At 38.8% G+C, this 19,408-nt stretch overlaps 2 protein-coding genes across 6 annotated transcripts in view; both read right to left on the bottom strand.

Annotated features, from left to right (window-relative positions):
- Positions 1–6,559, bottom strand: part of opa1 (OPA1 mitochondrial dynamin like GTPase) — a 39,983-nt gene extending 33,424 nt beyond the window's left edge. For 2 of the 4 annotated variants that reach the window (XM_037114821.1, XM_037114824.1), the window contains exons 1-6: positions 6,338–6,559; positions 4,650–4,974; positions 4,269–4,365; positions 3,977–4,084; positions 2,237–2,290; positions 354–436 (exon numbers count right to left, since the gene is read on the bottom strand). In XM_037114821.1, the coding sequence (XP_036970716.1) occupies positions 354–436; positions 2,237–2,290; positions 3,977–4,084; positions 4,269–4,365; positions 4,650–4,974; positions 6,338–6,366 (696 nt within the window). In that variant the 5' untranslated portion in view covers positions 6,367–6,559. The remainder of the gene's footprint in view (positions 1–353; positions 437–2,236; positions 2,291–3,976; positions 4,085–4,268; positions 4,366–4,649; positions 4,975–6,337) is intronic. The other 2 variants (XM_037114823.1, XM_037114825.1) reach the window with 1 other exon arrangement.
- A 4,703-nt stretch (positions 6,560–11,262) lies between these two features.
- atp13a3 (ATPase 13A3) overlaps positions 11,263–19,408 on the bottom strand; it is a 35,648-nt gene continuing 27,502 nt past the window's right edge. Inside the window, exons 23-34 of one of the 2 annotated variants that reach the window (XM_037114420.1) lie at positions 19,048–19,176; positions 18,843–18,922; positions 18,722–18,764; positions 18,502–18,611; positions 18,090–18,186; positions 17,924–17,996; positions 17,612–17,789; positions 17,252–17,430; positions 17,058–17,146; positions 16,765–16,845; positions 15,270–15,362; positions 11,263–13,390 (exon numbers count right to left, since the gene is read on the bottom strand). In XM_037114420.1, coding sequence (XP_036970315.1) covers positions 13,193–13,390; positions 15,270–15,362; positions 16,765–16,845; positions 17,058–17,146; positions 17,252–17,430; positions 17,612–17,789; positions 17,924–17,996; positions 18,090–18,186; positions 18,502–18,611; positions 18,722–18,764; positions 18,843–18,922; positions 19,048–19,176 — 1,350 coding nt within the window. In that variant the 3' untranslated portion in view covers positions 11,263–13,192. The remainder of the gene's footprint in view (positions 13,391–15,269; positions 15,363–16,764; positions 16,846–17,057; positions 17,147–17,251; positions 17,431–17,611; positions 17,790–17,923; positions 17,997–18,089; positions 18,187–18,501; positions 18,612–18,721; positions 18,765–18,842; positions 18,923–19,047; positions 19,177–19,408) is intronic. The other variant, XM_037114421.1, reaches the window with a different exon arrangement.

Here is a 19,408-nt window from a genome sequence, read left to right as displayed (position 1 = left end):
TACATTCAGCTGAACTGACTCAAGATGCATCCAAAGATATGACATTACTCTGTAGTACAAAATGTATCCAAAGAAGGGGTCGCTTTTATTTAAGTGCTTCTTTTAAATGTATCTTTTAACAAATTAAGTAAAATGAAATGAGGTGACACATCAATAAGTGCCATGGGGCCCTTAACTGCTGTTTTTATGCCTAAAACAATAAAGTCTTAAATATATATTTCTTTTGGTAGATTCTGAATCAACTGATTGTAGTTCTTGAAGTAAAAGGTAGCCAAGCTGCAAAGGAGAGCTGAGTGAGCCAAGCCATAGCTGCAGCAGAGAGGGCAAAGTTTTGTAAGGTTTTATGAACTTGCCTTTTTGTATTGCTTGTCACTGGCATCTTGTGTGGCTGCAGTAGAGGAATCTGTGGCTTTTAGGGGAGGATCACCTGAGGTTTCTACCAGAGGAGACACAACAACACAGAATGAGGTTACTTATCAAATGAATCTTTGACTTTTAAGGGCTGAATACAAAAACGATTAGGAAGATAATAGTGAAAAAAGCCAGAGTTATCATTGAAAGCATGCCTATGATAAAATATAAAGACCAGAGTAATTCAATTTCAAATGTCTGGAAAATGTTGCAGTGATATAACACAACAGTACATAAACTTGTGCATATGTTTATTTACACGTATGGAAAATGTGAAGTTGTGATTGGATATAGTGTATATAGTGAATATAATGTAGTGTGACTTTTGCTGTACTGCTTAAATAGTGCAGGCCATAGCATGTGTAGCAAATGTAAAGAATATATTGCCAGTTATTATAAGATGAGTTCCAGAAAGAATATTTGTGTGCTTCTATTCAAACTTCCAGCTGGTGTTAATTGAAATTAAGATTGGTGGACTGTGGTTTCTGTAGAAATAAATAAGCATATTTACAATGACATGAAGCACAAAGAAAACTCACTGAAAAATCCATTTTAAAAAAAGGTTAAATAAAAAAAGAAATAAAAACTATTAAAAGAATCAAGCATCAATCATGCCTGAGTTAAGTCATGATGTGAGCTAACATGCTGCTACTGCTGGGCACAAAGCAAAATCTGCTTAGCTATAGAAATGAGGCTGGTGATTACAAAATGCAGCATACCGTCATGCCATGTTTACAGTCAAATGTAACACCCAAGTACACTAAATGTATAAATAGAAAAACATCAAACTCTCCTTTAGCAATGAAAAGGGTTTGAACTTGAAAAGCAAAGAGCCAGGAACACTCCTTCATTTAATTTATGACTCACAGCAAAGGTGTGGTCCATTCTGGTCCGGCGGGTGACTTTTGAAGATTATGACTTTACACATACCAATGTAAATGAGCTTATAGCATTTTAGAGTTATATAATCATTACAATTTAACTAAATAATATAAATACTATTGTACCACTATTTGTTATTGAGGTGTCAATTTAAATTGGAATGTGTGCATATCTTGAGCTATTGAATGGATGCTCTATGTAAAATGTATTTTTGGTGCATTTTCCAAACATTTGAGAAAAAGCAACTACAGGTGGAATGAGCTCGTCCCAAAGATTAGTGAATGTTAGCATGATTAAAGAAAGCAGCCCATACAGGCCAGGGGGGAGAGAGGGTGGAAGTCAAAGGAGGCAAAAACCACACAGGTAGAGCAAAGTACAGTCAAGGACAGTCAGGTTAAAGGAGAGGAGGGGACTACGAAAGGTATGCACAGTGGATCTGCCTTTAAGAGCTTTTCCAGGAAGTAAACTGTTAAAAAAAAAATAAATAATGAAAATAAAAATTAAATTTAACACTGTCTTACTGCACTATGGAATAATCAATTTCAAGGATTTTAAAATAATTTAGAGAAAGGGAGAAAAACTTAAAGAGTGAGGCTTTCATCAATTCCAGTAAACAGATTTCAGCCACAGGGTAAAAGTGGATGTCTACATAAATAATAAAAGTTAAAGATGAGACCTTTTCACCATCCTACTGACAGGTCATTCACATTTCACTGAATACAGAACCTGTGTTAAACATGAACACTGCCATCCTTGACAGCAGCGCTGGTCTGCAACCTGGAAGCCAACGTCCTGGGAAGATGCCCTGCTACCGCCTTTTGAGCCCAACCATGGCAAGCAGGAACCCACAACCATGCCAATATTGTGGCAAGATGGTGGTCAAACAGCGGCAGAGAGAAAAGAGGGGAGTGGGCAGCGCTACCGAGTGCGGGGGTTTACACACCTAACAACAGATGCAGACCAGAAGCTCCTTTGACTTCACTACCCAAACTCACACCTGTGAAGAATGTTGAGGACAGGAGGGTAGGGGAGGAGGAGAAGGAAGAACAACACAAGATAAAAATCATAAAAGACAGAAGCAGAGGGATGGTGGTCAAAGCAGGGACACAGCTAAATGATGTGTATTAAAACAAAGCTGCTGCTGTGCCAGAGCTTAAAGTGAAGTAGCCACTGAATGAGAAACTGTTAAAGGAGATCAGTACACTGCAAACTGAGCCTGACCTTGAAGGAGCCCAAAATGACAAAGTGTGTCATTGAGATCAAGAGTTTGTTCTATTCAAAAAGTATTTCCTCTATTGGCAAGAGATGCTAATAGAGGAAATACCTGCCTGTATACCTTTCCTGTATTTTGATATGACTATTATCACTCCCATTATCTTGTGACTTAAGAATAAATCAAGTTTCTTTGGCGCTAAGAGGAATTTCACAAAATTAGATGTCTTCTTTTAGGGCTCCTAACAAGCAGACTATTCAGCAGCTTGAAAACAAGATAAAACCCTGTTGAAAATTAGCAGTAAAATGTCAAGTTTAAGCTGACGTGATGATGAGTGGATGGCATTATTCTAGGGTGAGCTGTCAACATCCTTTTGTCAACATTCGAGGAAAGAGCTGAGATATGTGCGTCATGTAGATCTGCAACTCACATTCATTTTCTCTGCAAAATATGTTACTGATTAATCCATTGTTTAGACTGAATGCTGATCACTATTTCTCAGAGCCCAAAGCAACATTGTCAAAATTGCTTCCTTTGACCAACCACCAGTCCAAAAACCAAAGACTCTTCATTTACTACCATAAATCAAGTAAAGAAATGCAGCAAATCGTTACATTTAAGAAACTGGAATCAATTTCGTATTGACACTTTGGCTTAAAAAATGATGATTACTCAATTATCAAAATAGCTGGCAACTTTCGATCGACTAATCGTTACTGCTGTATTGCCATGATATAGTAAAAGAAAATAAAATAAAACGCAGGAGTGAAATCACTGGTATTCAAATTGACAACAACAAGTGGTTTTCAAAAAACAGTGGATGATATAGATTTAATTAAAAGGAGAGCTTTTATCTGACAGAAACAGTGAGTAATTAAAAGTGATACAAAGCAATGTTTGTGTTGTTTTTAAAAAATAAAGTGGCATGAGCATAGAAATATTCACAGTCTCCAATTTTAGGACTGCTCAGCAACATGCACCTTGTCCCAGCTGAATAAATGAAAGCTGAAAAAACTACGGCAGCATTTCCTATAGAACTTCTGATCAAAAACATATTGTCTATAGACCTGCAGTATATATAACCCTATATTTGGTCAAAAAGAGAGTTCCTACACACCAAATGCCACAAAGTAGGGGGAGTGAGGCAGAAAAAGCAGCATTTTAGAGCTTGAAGCAGGCCATTTCCTCATATCATTTCATAACTCTCAGTCCATGTTATCTCATTCTGCTCAGGTCAACATACGTTGAAACGTGGTACAGGGCACACAACTGGATTGTTAAATATCTTATATTCAAGAGTAGAGACCGGTGCAACAGTGGAAGACAGGTTTGCTTGTGTTACCTTCATTTGAAACTTTGACACTTAACTAGGCACTCCAATGTCTGCAGATAATTTGATGATGATTATTCAAATTTTTCTTTATGATGTGATAACTTTATGTGGACATAGTTAAGTTTTTGTTCACTCACCAGAGGACAGGAGGCTTTTAAGGAAAGTGAAGTTCTCTCCTATCTTGTCTAGGTCAGGTAGCAGCTTGGCTATTTCCTCCATCTCTGGTAGAGCTTTGGCCAATTTATCTGTGGAAGCAAGAATGAATATGTCAAGTGGAGAAGACAAAGGTCAGCGGGTAAATCTTGTGATACATGTATAGCCACCCTTTAACTATGAACCAAAGAATAGCAGGTTTTATGGCTATCAGGGATCCTTTACAAGGACAACAAGGCAACAGTTTAGCATGTTCACTTAAATCAAAACACTTACCAAGATCAATTTGTTCACTCAGTTCCCAGACAAAATCAGGAATGACCCAGTTGTATTCACTAAAATCCGGCAGCATGTCCTTCCACTCATCATAGGTCTGGAGATATAATGACATGCTTATGTTATCCTAACATGAAGTTATGAAGTCTTTCCTCTACTGTCTACTATATGACATCATAACTATATAGGGCTGGGGCAGCTCTTTAAATTACTCAGGAACATTTTTATAAAGTTCTGTATAAATGTTTGTTTATCACCCTGTTGAACTCTATAGCTCTGTGATGATGAGATAACAGAAAGAAGAGAACTAAATTGTTTTTACGAGCCAGAAAAAGTAACGAGTAGCTAATGAATCCTCAATTGGTGACCCTCAACACTGACCTTTTTAGCTGTGTAGCCTCCTCCCACTGCCGAACCCAGCAAAATGTAGCGGAGCTTCAGCAGCCGAGCAGCGAGGCGAGCCACCCAGAACCCGCGCTGCTGCTGATAGCTACGCCCCCCTGACCCTGGGGGAGGCTTTGGAGGCCGCATGGGCAACCGCGACATGGAGGTGAAATATCGGGCTGCCGTGCGATGAGGGGCTCGCTGAGGGTTGGAGTTGCCCGAGTAGCGATGATGGATGGCACGGGACAGAGGGTGTAGCTTCTGCAGTGGTACCCGAAATCTCACCCCCATGTTGGTGGAGACCAGGTTCCTGCATGCCATGCTGGGATGACAAGGAAATGGGATAATAAACAACATAAGCTCATCTTACTTGTGTGCCTATAAACACTATATCCACGAAAATATACAATAACTGTGGAAGCTTAGTCATCCCCTTATTGTATCCCTGATGATGCAGATACTGGCCAAAGAGGAACATTAAATACAATTGTATTCTCAAGAGAATCACTCTACAGACAAAAACGTTACACTTTGGAGGGAAACTTAAAGCTTGTTAGTAATATTAGTGGCTGTTTGTGTAACAACAGTAACAGCAGCAGTAAGTTTAAAGTTATATCAAGTAAAATTTAAATGTGCTCCATGTCCAGCCTGGGAAATGATGAAGGAGGTGAATTAAAGCTCCAGTGCGTAAGGTCAGAGATTGCAATCAACAAAATACCCTTCATCTCCCTCTTCCCTATGGCCACTAAAAGCGTGAAAGTAAAAGACCCTTTCTATAGTCAGCTTTTAATTCGTCAATTCAGGGCTACTGTATAAAAATGGCAGAAGAGAGGTTGTACCCCTGTAGATATAAAAAGTTCCTTCTGAGGTAATAGAAACACATTGTGGCTCAGGTGACACACAAATGAACACACAAAGATAAATATTCTATTCCAGTCCTGCCAAATAATCAATCATCTTTAATCCCCCTAAATCTCACACACCAGACCTTTCAACCAGCCTGCACTACAGAGAGGGTATCAACTAATTAGTGTGATGGAGCACATAGCTAAGTTACTGTGCAAGTGAGTCACACTATGACAATTTAACAATTTTGTTATGTAGTGCTGTTAGTAAAAAGCAAAACCACTAATGCCTGCGTCATAAAGTCATAGACAAGAAAGGATGAGGATAACGTTACATTTTACACTAAGGCAACGTTATCGTTAACTTGCAGCATTCAAATATATTCGTAATGCAATGAGTTACAACATGTAAATAAATCCCGTCTTGATTCATTCAGTGTACAGTCTTTTATCATGTAGTTATCTGAGAGAATACAAAGCACAAAGTTAGTCAACCTGACAATTATGTCCATACTGGAGGATAAACCGTCCCCCGGGTTGACGTTAGCTAGCTAACTTGGCTGGCTAAAGAAACGATAAAATCCAAAACAGCGGCACAATATGTCAGTGTCAGCGTATGGAGACAGTGTATGTGGCTATTCAACTAGCTATACTATATATACATATATCCATCTTTTAAATATTAGTCATTTTAATTGGACAACATATATTTACATGAAGGAGGAAGCTAGCTTCGCTGTCCTCAGCTGTCAAATGACCAGCGATCTGTGCTTTCCTCCACCACAGCTAACACAACTAGCTAGCTTCTGTTACCGCTACGTTAATCAAACGGGGACCTACCAGGCAGCTTTACTCCCGACACGCAACATGGCGCTGTTAGAAACAGCGGGTAAACTCTGTTCTCTCTTAAATTCACTCTTCAGGCACGGTTCAATTCATCTTTCCAGATGGTACACATTTGCTTGCATGCTATGGCAGCTAGTTAACTAGCTCGTTAGCTTACAAGGACACAGCCAGAATGACAGTCCACTTCCGGTAAAAGGTGCTACGGACAAATGAGCACTGACAGAAAACGCACCGGGGAAAATACTTCCTATGCGTCTAAAGAACAGGGTGAACCGCTGTGATCTACCATGATTGTGTTCCCATGTCACATCTTTGAGATATTGAAATCTTATACAAATGGTTATGGCACTTTGTTAAATGACTAATCTGGGCCAGAGGAATATTTTTTGCATCAGATGATAATAAAATAATTATGTTCATGCCTTTGTCGGACCAGTGATAAGTACATTTACTCAATTACTGAGCTTTAATACAATTTTAAGGCACCTATACCTGAGAATTTTCCTTTTTTGCTACTTCCTCCTTCTCCTCCACTACATTTTGCTGCCAAATATTATAAATATATTTTTTACTCCACTACATTTCATAACTTAATTACTTTTCAGACTGCATGCATATCAGAGCCAAAATAACAAATTTTTACAATTATATATTCTATTGTTGTTCAAATAACAAAACACTGATTGGGATCACCAGGAAAAGGCTGAATATTGGATCCAGTAATTGACCAGGCCAATAATTGGCCAACCCATAGTATACAGTATATGCATACAGTACATGTATGTATATTATACTTTTACTTGTACCTTTAATAGATAAGTACTTTTAATATTAGATACTTGGACATTAATTGCACTGATCACTTTTGATATTTAATGACATTTAATGACTAATGTAGTATTGGTATGGGTGACTTTCAGTTTTACCAAAGTCATATTTTAGTATTTTAACCAAGTGTGTCTTTGGGGTACCATGAAAAGGCACTGTTTAGAGCAGTGCTTGCAATTATGTACATGTAAAATTCATTTCTCTGCTATTTATGCTTTTGCTTCCATCATAACAATGCTAAGTATGAGCAATTCTCTCATGCAAAGTCTGCAGCCTCACAGAGTGATGGGAAATGCAAATATCAGGGTCAAAAGCTGATGTTTAAATGGGCAACATGGATAACATAATTAATAATGAGTCATTTAAATAGACAGGTGTAGCTCAGTCTAGGTAAGGATAGCGCAGTTGAATTTAAATGGTTGACTAACAGACTTCTGCTCAGTCCTATTATGAATACAAGTTAAAAATAGTCGTGATATTAGGCATATCCTGTCAAATATGTAATGTAAGCAAAATGTTGCACGTCACACCCGGAGAATTCAAAGTTGATGTGTTAGTGATTTGTGGGTATCAAACTTTCTCTCTTAGGTCTCATTTTCAAAAGAATTACAAGTGAAGAATTTTGTTTAACACTGCTCATCTGCCTCCAGATATACACAGAATCTTCAACACTTGTGTACCTTATGTTGAGAGGAGGAACTTCTCAAGACTGAAGCTGTCTCGTAATTATCCAAATCTGATGCCAGAGCCTCCAATGTTGACATTTCTAGAGTGCATGCATCAAAATGGGCTGATAAGGCCTCGGTATGTACGCAGAGCATTCCTCAGCATGACTTTGTTGGGTGATTGATGTCAACTTTCCAGCAAACAATTTGCCTAAATATACTGGCAGCTTCAGGTGTGCTCTTCATACTGTCCTGAAGCTGCTGCAGCATTTCGGTGTCCCACTTCATGCTAAATGGATACAAATTACTCAGACATTCAGCAGAGTGTTTTCAGAACATTTATTGAAAAGAAAGAAATCAAGATAAATTTGAAATACAATCCTCAGGGAAAAAGAAGTGAAAATAAATAAGAAATAAATTATAAAGTACAAAAATCTTCCAAAAAAAAAAAAAAAAGTACATCTCTGCCAATAAAAACAATACATATACCCCAGACAAGCTTCTTGTTGAGGTGTGGGCGCTGCAAACAAAAAGTATGCCTGACAGAGCCGACACACAGATGGACTATCATAAAAATGTTTTTACCAACAGTATGTCTTCATTCAGTTTGGGTAGCAACTTTTATTATTTTCTCTATTCATTACAAATAGACACATTTCCCTGAGGAAACAACATCCACGTGAGGTTTCATACACTCAGTGGCTGACTCAATCTAAATGCCATTCGATGGTTTGTTTAAAATACATGACGTGAATTAGAGGCCAATGCTAACGGTCAGCGGTCGGTATATGTTGTACCTGTATAAGAGCATAGAGGTTTCAGCATAAAATCCATTGCTTTGACATAGCTGTCAGAATAAAAGGCAGAACTGTAGCGTAGACAAAAAGCAACTGTAGTATTTACACTTTGCACGTCATTAAATTGATGAATTTTCTGTGTCAGGTTATGAAACAGCTGATACTGAATCATTTCACCCCTAGCAGCAATAAAATCACGTCTTTAGCTGACCGCTGAAACCGAGCAACTACACACACTTTTTGCTGCCAATAACTTTTTTGATCTTTTTTTTTTTAATCGTTTGAGAAAGAAATAAAATATGTACACTTAATGATCGGACAGAAAAGTAAGATTGTCTGATGAATTCTGAAATTCGTTAAGAGGAGGTGCCAAATATCATCAGTTGAATTCCCTTCTTGTGTCAGATCCTTGGTTTTACACAAATAAAAAAAAAAGCAAAAGAAAAGCTGAGAACCTGCAGAGACAAATCTTTCCACTCTACAGTAGACATGAGCTGCATTAAATTTACCCAAGATAGAACAAATGTTGATCCAAGTGCCCTGATCATACGTGACGATAACTGATTCATATTGTGAAATAAATGCCCACAATTTATGCCCTACTGCGGAAGATCCAAGCTAATGCAACTCGATAACAAAACTGAAAGTACAAATAAATCCAACAGACAGTACAAATCAAAAAGTAGACAGACAACTGATTGTAACACAGTACCAAAATAGTAGAAAAAGACACACCAGCCCTTTGATAATCCAAAAAATCAAACATTTTTATAACTATAATCTTTTGACTTTTATGCTCACACTAGAAATGTACATCTCATATATACAGATAGAATCCAATGTCTTATATTATCATCCACTTCTGCCCAGTCAAATCATTTTTGACAGAACTGAACACAGTTTAAAATATAACTTCTTCCTTTTTTCCTCTCTTTTTCTCTGAATTTTTCAAATAACCAATACAGATGTGAAGAAAAGTCTTTGGAAATATAATCATTAATCATAGTATTGCATTGCATTAAATTTTGTCCTTTAAACAACATTCAATTTTAGCCTCAGTAGGTTTCCAGAGAAAGAAATTAAAGCCTGAAAGGAAATCTCAAATAAATTCCATTGAAAATTCATGTGAACTCACGAATGCTCATGTGGCCTATGTTTGGGCACATGAAGAACATTGTTGAAATCCCACAGATGTAAGTCATTTAGACATTTTTTGCTTTGACAACATATCGAACGCTTTATCAAAATTGGCAGCAGTGTCACACATTTCACTCTAGTTTTGTCTGCTATATATCTTTCTTCTCACAGTGACAGTTAACCCACAAAATACTATAACAAAACACTATACCTATCCTCATCAAATAAACAATGTACCCATCAAAACTAAGGTCACATACCACATTTGCGCTTATCATAAAAACTGTATGGATCCAAAGTTCTGTGTGCATTTGTTATAATATTACAAGTATCCCAATAGACGATGGCTTTTATAGGAACAGAGCAACTCTGGACTCTTGTTGATGTGGATATTAGACAAATCTGCTGTGATTTTGTTTCTACATGAATAAAAATAATAAATGGATAAGCTAAATGTGATGTTAAGTATCAATTAATGAAGCGCTGTTGTTTTGAGATACCATTTGCTTAATTTTGTCAGGAAGTAAGAGTAAAATTACATTTAGTTTGACATTCTTTTGACAGGGCATCCCATACAGTTACCACTGATTAGCACTCTGAAAACACTGTTTGAAATCATTAATATTAAACCATACAAGTCATGAAAGGCAGGCTGCTATGTAGAGTATACAGTTATACTGACAATGTGTGTTGGTGACACTCCAGCCTAAACTGGTCTTCTGAATATCAAACACTGCTTTAAAAGATGGCTGTAAAACGAATGTTGTTTTTTTTCCCTTACAAAAGGCCTGGGTGAGCTTAATTTAAGTCATAATGATTTCAAATGGTACCAGTTTTCATGGTAGCTTACACATAATGAATTTCAGTCAGTCATGTTCTCATTAGGAAAGAAGCTACACAGTATTACAGCCGCCGTCTAAAGTTTACATGGAGTGGGTGTTTGACACCTAAAGAACAGATGCATGTCAAAGAAAGAGCAGTGAACATAAATCTATAGCCCTTAGCTCTCTATGTAGGTAGCCTCTGTGTAATACATGAGTGTATATGGTCACCAGCATCCACCATAGCAGGAGTGTGTTGTTGCATGGATGCTTTGAACGTGCCAAGAACTGTGAGCTGATAAGATTCACAATGCTTTGCCTTGTTTACACTTTAGATCAGTCTTCCACAGGAAGAATTTTGTTTAACAAAAAAACATAAGCAGTACTACTGGCTAACTACTGGAGCCAATCTGACATGAGTTCCTAAATGTAAGATGCTTGGATTCATACAGCATGATCTCATGCATGTGACTGTAACGGTCCATGATAACCAGCCAGATTCATGCTACTGTATGCGTTTCTTGAGCAGATTTCTTTTCAAAATACAGAGATGTTAATGTGAATGTTTCTAAATTCTACAGTAATGCTGTAATTACAGTAATATTTCTAGTATTGCAGCCATCACGTTTTCAGAACACGATGACAGGGAGCTGGCTTCATGCAAGTCTTGGTTTGCTTTCAGTCTCCTGTCTGATACCATTAGGGGCTGACAGGACATGGCTCATAGATGCAAAAAAAAAAAAAAAAAATAGATTAATGGCCCCTTGACTGTGTACAGGTCATTACACACTAGCAATCAACATCTTTTTATGGATAAAAAGTTTGCTATTATTCCATCTATTCCACCAGTGGGGCAAAAGGGTTTGGCCTGATGGGAGCGCCAGAGGAAGGCCATGTTGTTCCCTGTCAGACTTGCTGACATTGAGTGTTAACAATTAACATGTGAGTTATGGATACTAATATGTTGTATGTTAGCATTAATATTAAAGTAAAGAAATGATGACTTGTTCCGGACCATGAATGTTCTCAAATAATATCGAAGGTATTTCCATCTGGAACAAAAGGCTATCAGATCCACTGGTATGGCAAAAAGTTGGGATTAAATTTGTCTTTTTGTAAGTCTTTTACATTAAATTTCTAACCCAACAATATATTTGCTAAAACCCTGACAGTTAATTACAAACAAAGCAGAAATCCTGCCTGTGGTTGGAAATCTGTCTCCCTCACTGTTCTCTGTAGGCACTGTACTTTTTACATGCCCTAATGTTTTGGAACATTTTGACCAAATTATGAGGAAAATTCAACCACAGGTCAGGTTTGTGGTTTCAGCCACCCATTGGTGATCTATAATGTTCTTTGATTTCTGCATGGGGTTTGCAATTAAACGCGTTAACTGCAACTGTTCCAAAGTCCTAATCTTCTACATCTCAGTGTGCTTGAAAGACTACTTGAATACTGGTCTTAAATTTGTAATTTCAATTATCCCTGGAGCTCCATGGTAAGCTTTCCAGCTTTTCTTTTTGGTTATGATTCTATGTCCTCTAGTGAGCGCTTGACAGGTGGTAATGCTAGCTCTTTAAATTTACTCTATATCTATGCAGTATGTGCGTTAGATTAAAAAGACCACTACATGGTAGCAATCAGAGCCTCCACCGCCCATAGCAGCTTGTTGAACAAGTAACTCGCTGTGTGAACATCCTTTAAGTGAGGTGTTGGCTGCCCAGGAGTATGAACATAGAGAAAAAATGCTGCTGATTTAAAAAAAAGACATTATGATTAGATCACATAGTGTGGTCAGTAAAGCCACCCAACAATATCTATCTGTTACTCCATGTACGTTCAACCATTCATAATGTCTCAATTTTTAAGTCAAAACTTGTTCTTCCGGGTTCTCACTTCCAGACTCTTTCTCAATCGAGCAATTCTCTCACTTGCTATTTCAGTCAGAGACACAAAGGCCAAAGTGAAATGGCTCTTTTGGGCCAATATCTGCTTCATCCTATAGTATACATTTCCAGTGATCATCCTGAAAGCCTCAGATATATTATCTTATACTTCAGCTAAAACTCTCTTTGAGTACTGTGGTTCCAAATACATTTTCAGATCCTGTTACTTTAACAATGGTATAAAAGCAAACATTTTCAATCCTTCAACAACTACCATGCCATTTCACGTATGAAATAAAGTGTTTTTTCCAACCCCTTTCACACAGATAAAGTGAGGGGATATCAAACCGTCAATCTGTAGATGTCATTTATTAATCTTCCTCCAAACCTTGCTGCTCAGCTACGGTGAACAGACGTTGCAATAAGGAACGGGAATTAGATCTAATGTTACTGATGTTGAAATGCCATTTAATGACAAGCAAGACACCTGAGAGTGCGCAAGAGGGCAAGCCAGAGAGAACTGAAATTTTACTTGGTTCTTATACGTGTTTCTTTTTGCACTAATGCCTCTGAAACTATAAGCCCCAAGTCTCTTAACAGTTATGGCAAGCAATTTTCCTGCAACAACTCGGTTTGAATAGGTTCAGTGAACACGTGTCATATACGTGTCTCGTGTATGAAAGGGTCAGATTAGATTCTGGGGGCGGGGGGGGTGCTAGGAATTGATCATGAATTGATAGGTGGAGCCGTTTTCAGGGCGGGGTTTGGCTTCAGTGGTGGTGGTTGGTTTTGGAGGCCAGTCGGGGTCCACACTGAGCTCCTGGGCGAGATGCATGTAGCGAGCCTTAGGTGCCAACTTGCGTGGGCAGCACAGCCGTGTCAGACACTTGAAGGCGCCCAGGTCAATGGCACCCTGAAAATACAGCCCCAAAAACAGACAAAATAAAATTCAATAAAAATAAACAGAGAAAAGGATGAAAGAAGAAAGAAAGAGATAAATGGTTCCATGAACTTTTGTCATATTTTGTTGAGATTTACTGACAAATGGAAATCGGCACGGTGCATGCTGATATAACTTTTGCATGCAACATATAAAACTGGAGGAGGCACATTTCTTAACACTGAAATTGCAAAGTGTGCATGCATGCATGCAAGTCATTCAAACCAAAATTCAGCATGATAATAGTGTGAAGGAGTTGGCCGTTCATATCTTAAACAGTAAGCCCACTCCTTGGAAAACAAGCTCATGGAGTCAAAGATCATACAAACAAAAGTCTTGCACAGCAGGTCGTTACAGATACAAAAAATGAAAAATAAATGTCTTTAACCTCATATTAGAAAATACTGTACATAACAGTAACTACTGACAGTGACAGTCATTGACGACATAACAGGTAAACTAACATTAGTGCAGCAAGTAGATCTTAGTATAGCACATAGGTTGAAACTGGTGATGCAGTAGACGAAGGGAGAGTAGGAGGCAATCATCGCTTCTACAAAAGCAATGGGAATCTGTTTGGGCCATGATGATGATAATAAAGGCACATTTGTATATTCATAATTGGCTACAAATAACTGTATTCCACAACAATCTGTCCAGCACATATGACTCTTTCAAACATATTCTTCTGCCATAAAAATACCATACAATGGGAATCTACAGTATGTAGTACAAACTATCATATGACATTGTAATGTATATTGCCACCTTAAAGCCTGAAACACACCGGGCCAACCGTTGGCCATCTGAAGCGTTTGGGGAGACTCAGACGAGTTCAGGAACAAATCTGATCAGTGTGTTCAGCTGTGTTGGAAGCTTTAGCAATCCCACGGACAACGTCTGCTCCAATTCAACATGCAAAGTCTGAGAAGATTGGCTGTTGGCCGTCTGAGCCATTGGATTCTCTGATTGGTTGTGTGCTAGCTGTATGACCATTCTGACTGGCAGTGTGCTAGTGAATCAGCGTGGTGTGTGGGAGGGGCGGAATACTGTGTGCACTTTGTTTTTCTATGCTCTCCATTCCATCATTTTCTGTTTTCATGTTTTGGAGTACTGGCACAAGACTAGCGCCACATGCTGTTAAGGAGGCTTATTGCATCTCGCGCAAGCGCAGAATGTACACACTGCTGTGGAGCTGGCAGCACATCAAAGCGGTATGTTCAGTGTAACTTTTCTGCCGAACGGGTCAGACGAGAGGCAATGGAGTAGTTGGATAAAGGCAGCTGGCTGTTGGTTTGAGTTTGGGTGATGTGTGGGGGCCTTAAGGGTGAAGCTGGGTTAGACGCCATCAAGCCTGACCAATTTAACATATGTGACATGGTGGTTTCCAAAGGAGGTGAGAGCATTACTCATTCACTTGACCATCAAACTTCAAAAGAAACAAATAAAATGACTTCCCAGTCATAAACCCACTCATCTCAATGTCAGTGTGTTTAACAGTGACCAGCAGTAGCTCTTAATTAGTAAATAGCTTTCAGGTTTAGCATTATGTGTAAAAATATATATATATAAAAAATGCCCTTGAAAGTAGTCAATCTTATTTCAAAACAGAGCCAGTGAACAGAATCTGTTAAAAAATAAAGCCGTGAGCAAAAGGCCACTCAAGGGGAACTCGAGAAGGAGAGGAAATATCAGAATGAGACTGATGTCTAGCACATGCATGTCTATGTTAAAGGTTAGGATAGAAAGGTGCGGTCTGTAGCATTAGAGGAAAAGGTGGGGACAGAGAGAGGGAACACCACACAGGAGGAAAATGAAAGGGCTTAAGAAGAAGGTTTCAGATATTCCCAACCTGTGGTGTCGGGGCAGCAGGAGTGATGCCAAAGCTGCTCTGTTTGTCTCGGCTGAACACAAGCTTCCATAAGATGATGTCAAGGATGAAGGTCTATGGAATAGCGCAGTGGGCAGGGGAAAGAATTACAGAGAGGCTTATTTGATTTCACATAGCGACTGCTGGTGATTTTGCACACAATTGAAGTCCCATTCAATTGCTTTTGCAGAGTCACACTGTAGCTGTCTTAGAGTTTGCTCCCATTAAGTTGTGTGTTAATACAAGTGAGGTTAAAATTACAATAAACAAATTAGTAAGAAGAATGCACGGATACCAATTTCATAAACACTGGAAACTCTGCAGAAAATGTTGCTCATGTGCAAAACCATTTTAGTTGATTGTTTTTTTTTGTTTAGTTTTTTTTAATTCACTGAAAAAGGATTTGGACCGGTAGTTTTAGAAGTAGCATCAACCAGGATAGGGCTGCACGACGTACCGTTTCAGCATCAACATTGCAATGTGCGTATGCGCAACACTGGCATTACAAGACATCCAATGTCAGCAAATTATCTCAAACTGTTATAGATGTTTTGCTGCTTCATACAAGGAGGAGGAGGAATAATAATATGTCGAATGTGAACATCTTGAAGTGGGAAAACGTAAATGCTGCTACTCCCCTGTTGGCTTGGCCGGCCCAAACAGCCACTAGTTGGGACTGTTGAACAGGTCACGTCTGTTAGCCAGTCCGACCATGTTGTTGCGTGTGTGTCCTTGGACACTGTCTGTACTTTCAGTGTGTCACTGAAACAAAGCAACAGACACGCTGAGTGTATAAGGCCATTGTTAATCTCCCAGAGGGCAGAAAATCGGGAGGGCAGAAAAGTTGAACTTGAAACCAGCAGATGTGAGTTTTTCCCAGTCTGATTTTACTGAAGAGTAAACAGAATCATTTTTGAGGGCTGTGGGTAAAACAAAATGGACTTTTCACCAGGAGGTCTGAACTCTGGGAGTCTTTCACAATCACACACTCACATATGTATCTAATTGAGTTGTGGTCCATTTGCTGTTGCAGTGCTGGTTGTCTTATTAGTACCCCACTCTATAATTTGATTAATCCTGAATTTTTAGCGTGGAAAAGAAAAACGACAAATATCGTGCAGCCTTAATCCAGGGTGTCTGCTAAGCATTGCATGTTTGGAAGCTGGCAGCTTTCTAAAAAGGAAGGCAAAGGCATAGGGACACTGCTCCACTGAGTGTGGCAGACCAGCGCAAACTATCCATTGTCATATTTCCAGGAAGAGCATCTATCAATCAAAAACAATTACACAAGCAAAACATTTTCTGCTAAAAAGAATTCCAACATATTTCACTGTACAACATTATTTCTTCTCATAACACAAGACTTAAACCTGCTGTCCAGCTGAATGAGACAAAGATGAGAACACTGCATGAGAAAACAAAAACTGGACATGAGAAAAACATCTACTGTTACCCTGTGTTCAAGTGTGTTTCTTACCTCCACCACAACAGACACAGCAGCATTGACTAAGATGATGATGAAGAGTTTTATCCTCCACTCATACGGAACACAAACAATCTGTACAGAGAAATCAATGGCGATTATTAGCAAAACAGCCAGGTCTTAAGGAGTTAATGTATGTTTCTGCAACACTTCTGTTATGTACATGCTCATCTTCATGAAACTGGGCCTGTATAGCACTTAAAATCATTAAAAGAATATGGAGATCAGCAAGCCACAGTCTTCAGAGCTGAGCAAGTGCATGTTTCCAGTGTTTGATATCTTCTTACCTCTAGAAACTCGTCAATGTCTTCGACTGGGTGGAACATGATGAACAGCAGGAAAAAATATAATATCAAGGTAGACACCACAAAAGGCCCTGAGAAGATGACACATAAGCAAAACACAAACAACTTTATAACATATATAAGTAAAATATAACATTTTTTAGGACATTTTGTTAGTGCTTATTAAATTTCCTTACAATTCTTGTAGCTAGGCTGCCTGAAAGGTTTTCCCTTTGAGAAAACGATAGCAACAATGAGATACTGGAAGCAGGAGACATAGAAGAGGCTGGTGTTCTCAAAGTTTTGGATGTTGTGGTCGTCAATCTCGGTGTCGTTGAGATCCGACATGTTAATGTGCGATGACTGGTTGCAGACACTGGATGACAAGAGAGTTCAATTTAAGAACAATGTGCTCAAAACTCAGACATCTGACTGTGTGCAAGACTGTTATAACATTATGTATGATATCATATTATGAAATTATTCTCTAATTAAATCTAGTTGCAATGTAACATTTGTTTGGTTGAGCTATATCAGCAACAGTCGCAGACACTCACTCTGTAAATGGCGTCCAGGCTGTGTACCAGGACTGCTGTCGGACCCAAAGGAATGTAATGGTCTGGAAGCCCAAGCAGATGAGGATCTGGGTCAGCACAGAGAACAGCAGAGGCCCTGAGATCAGACCTGATGGGGGGCGACGTGACACCAGTTCTTTCCACGCTGGGTTGAGACTCACTAAGGAGAAACAGGGGCAGAAAACAGACATTGAGAGTGAGGAGAAAAAGCAGGATGATTCACGCTAAGAAAGGTAAAAGCGTGACACATAACCACTGTAAAAACCTTTTCTTTGTTACTTTTCTTTTACTTACTGGTGAAGACAATAAGGAGGATGATGGCAATATCTATGAAGAGGAACTGGAAGTCTCCAAGGTTACTGAGGATCTAAGAAAAAAGAACAGCAGATAGCAAAGATTAGAGATTGCATTTCTCATTGACTCATCAGCTACTATTGATTGCAGGAGCAGCATTACATACAGAGTAGAGGAGAGTGACACTGATGTATTGGATGATGCTGTAGAGGGCCATGAACTTGAACACACAGAAGGAGGTGATGAGAGCAGCACGTCCCTCCCTGTAAAAATAAGCATACGCTGTGTTATCTAATGAAGAAATCAGAACCATTTTCCAATCCCTATATCAATAGTAGATACCACATGTAATAAAGTAGTAAAAGCATTAACTGTCAAAAAAATCATCCTTTGCCTTCTACTCTGAATATCATTTTAACAGGAAAACAAAAAGGTATAGAAAGTGTTAAATCACAAATAATTTATATATGACCCATTGGTACACCAGTACAATGACAACAATATTGTACTGGTGCTTTAAGCTTTAATCACGTACACCATTCATATTTTCTGTCTTTTGTTTTTTTGGAAAGACAAACCTGATGAGGCTGGGGACACAGGAGATGTTGGGGGTCCTGGAGGTGAAGGGAGATGCTACAGAGGCCTCGAGCTCAGAGAGAGAGATGCCACCATGAGCCCTCTTCAGAGCCTGGGTGAGGAAAGTGAGAGGTAAAGTGTGAGGTGTGTCCAGACTTAATTAAAGTCCATTCAAACCTGTTATTGTTAATAAAGAATGACTTTTAAAGTGGCTGTACATACCCCACAGTCATTTGCTCCATCTCCGCACATTCCCACAAAGTAGCTGTGAGAAAAGAATAAAAAACAGTGACTCCCTGTTATATAAAATTGTTTACATTGTGTGTTTGACTTAAATACTCACTCTACACCCTGCAGCGCCTCAATGAGCTGCGTTTTCTGATCTGGGGCCATTCTGGCAAACACCGTCCCATGCAGCACCAGCTTCAAGGAAGAAAGCACCAGAAACATTAGATACCGTGGAGATAATTATACTCAGCAGAACAGCAGAAGCAACTTTAACATTTCTACAGTGGGTTTTGAAAAGGCTGAAGTTGCATCCATCATACCTTTTGCAGCATGTCAGGGAAGTGCTCCTCGATGACGGCAAACGATTTTCCATTCATAGCAAAGTGGTACATCTCTTGTGTTTTGTGCTCATCTATGGGACACACATCCTCCAGACTGATGTTCACTTCCTGTTAGAGTAAGCAGGGTATGAATTTGTGACAAAACCAATGCGCGAAAAACATTTCTTGCTCTCAGCAGTCAAAAAATCGTTCCTTCCCATCCACATGTTCAAATCTGTTGTGTACTAATCAGTAAATTACTAGTAAACCTGAAAACAAAATTAGTTTTCTCCATAGACAAAATAGCCCTCATATATCCATAGTACAAAAAGTATTTTCACCTTTGCTTGACTTTGACATT

Source organism: Acanthopagrus latus, chromosome 11, assembly GCF_904848185.1.
Source record: "Acanthopagrus latus isolate v.2019 chromosome 11, fAcaLat1.1, whole genome shotgun sequence".
NCBI classification, from domain to species: Eukaryota; Metazoa; Chordata; class Actinopteri; order Spariformes; family Sparidae; genus Acanthopagrus; species Acanthopagrus latus.
Note: the sequence above shows the minus strand (reverse complement) of the source record. Positions and strands in the feature narration are given on the sequence as shown.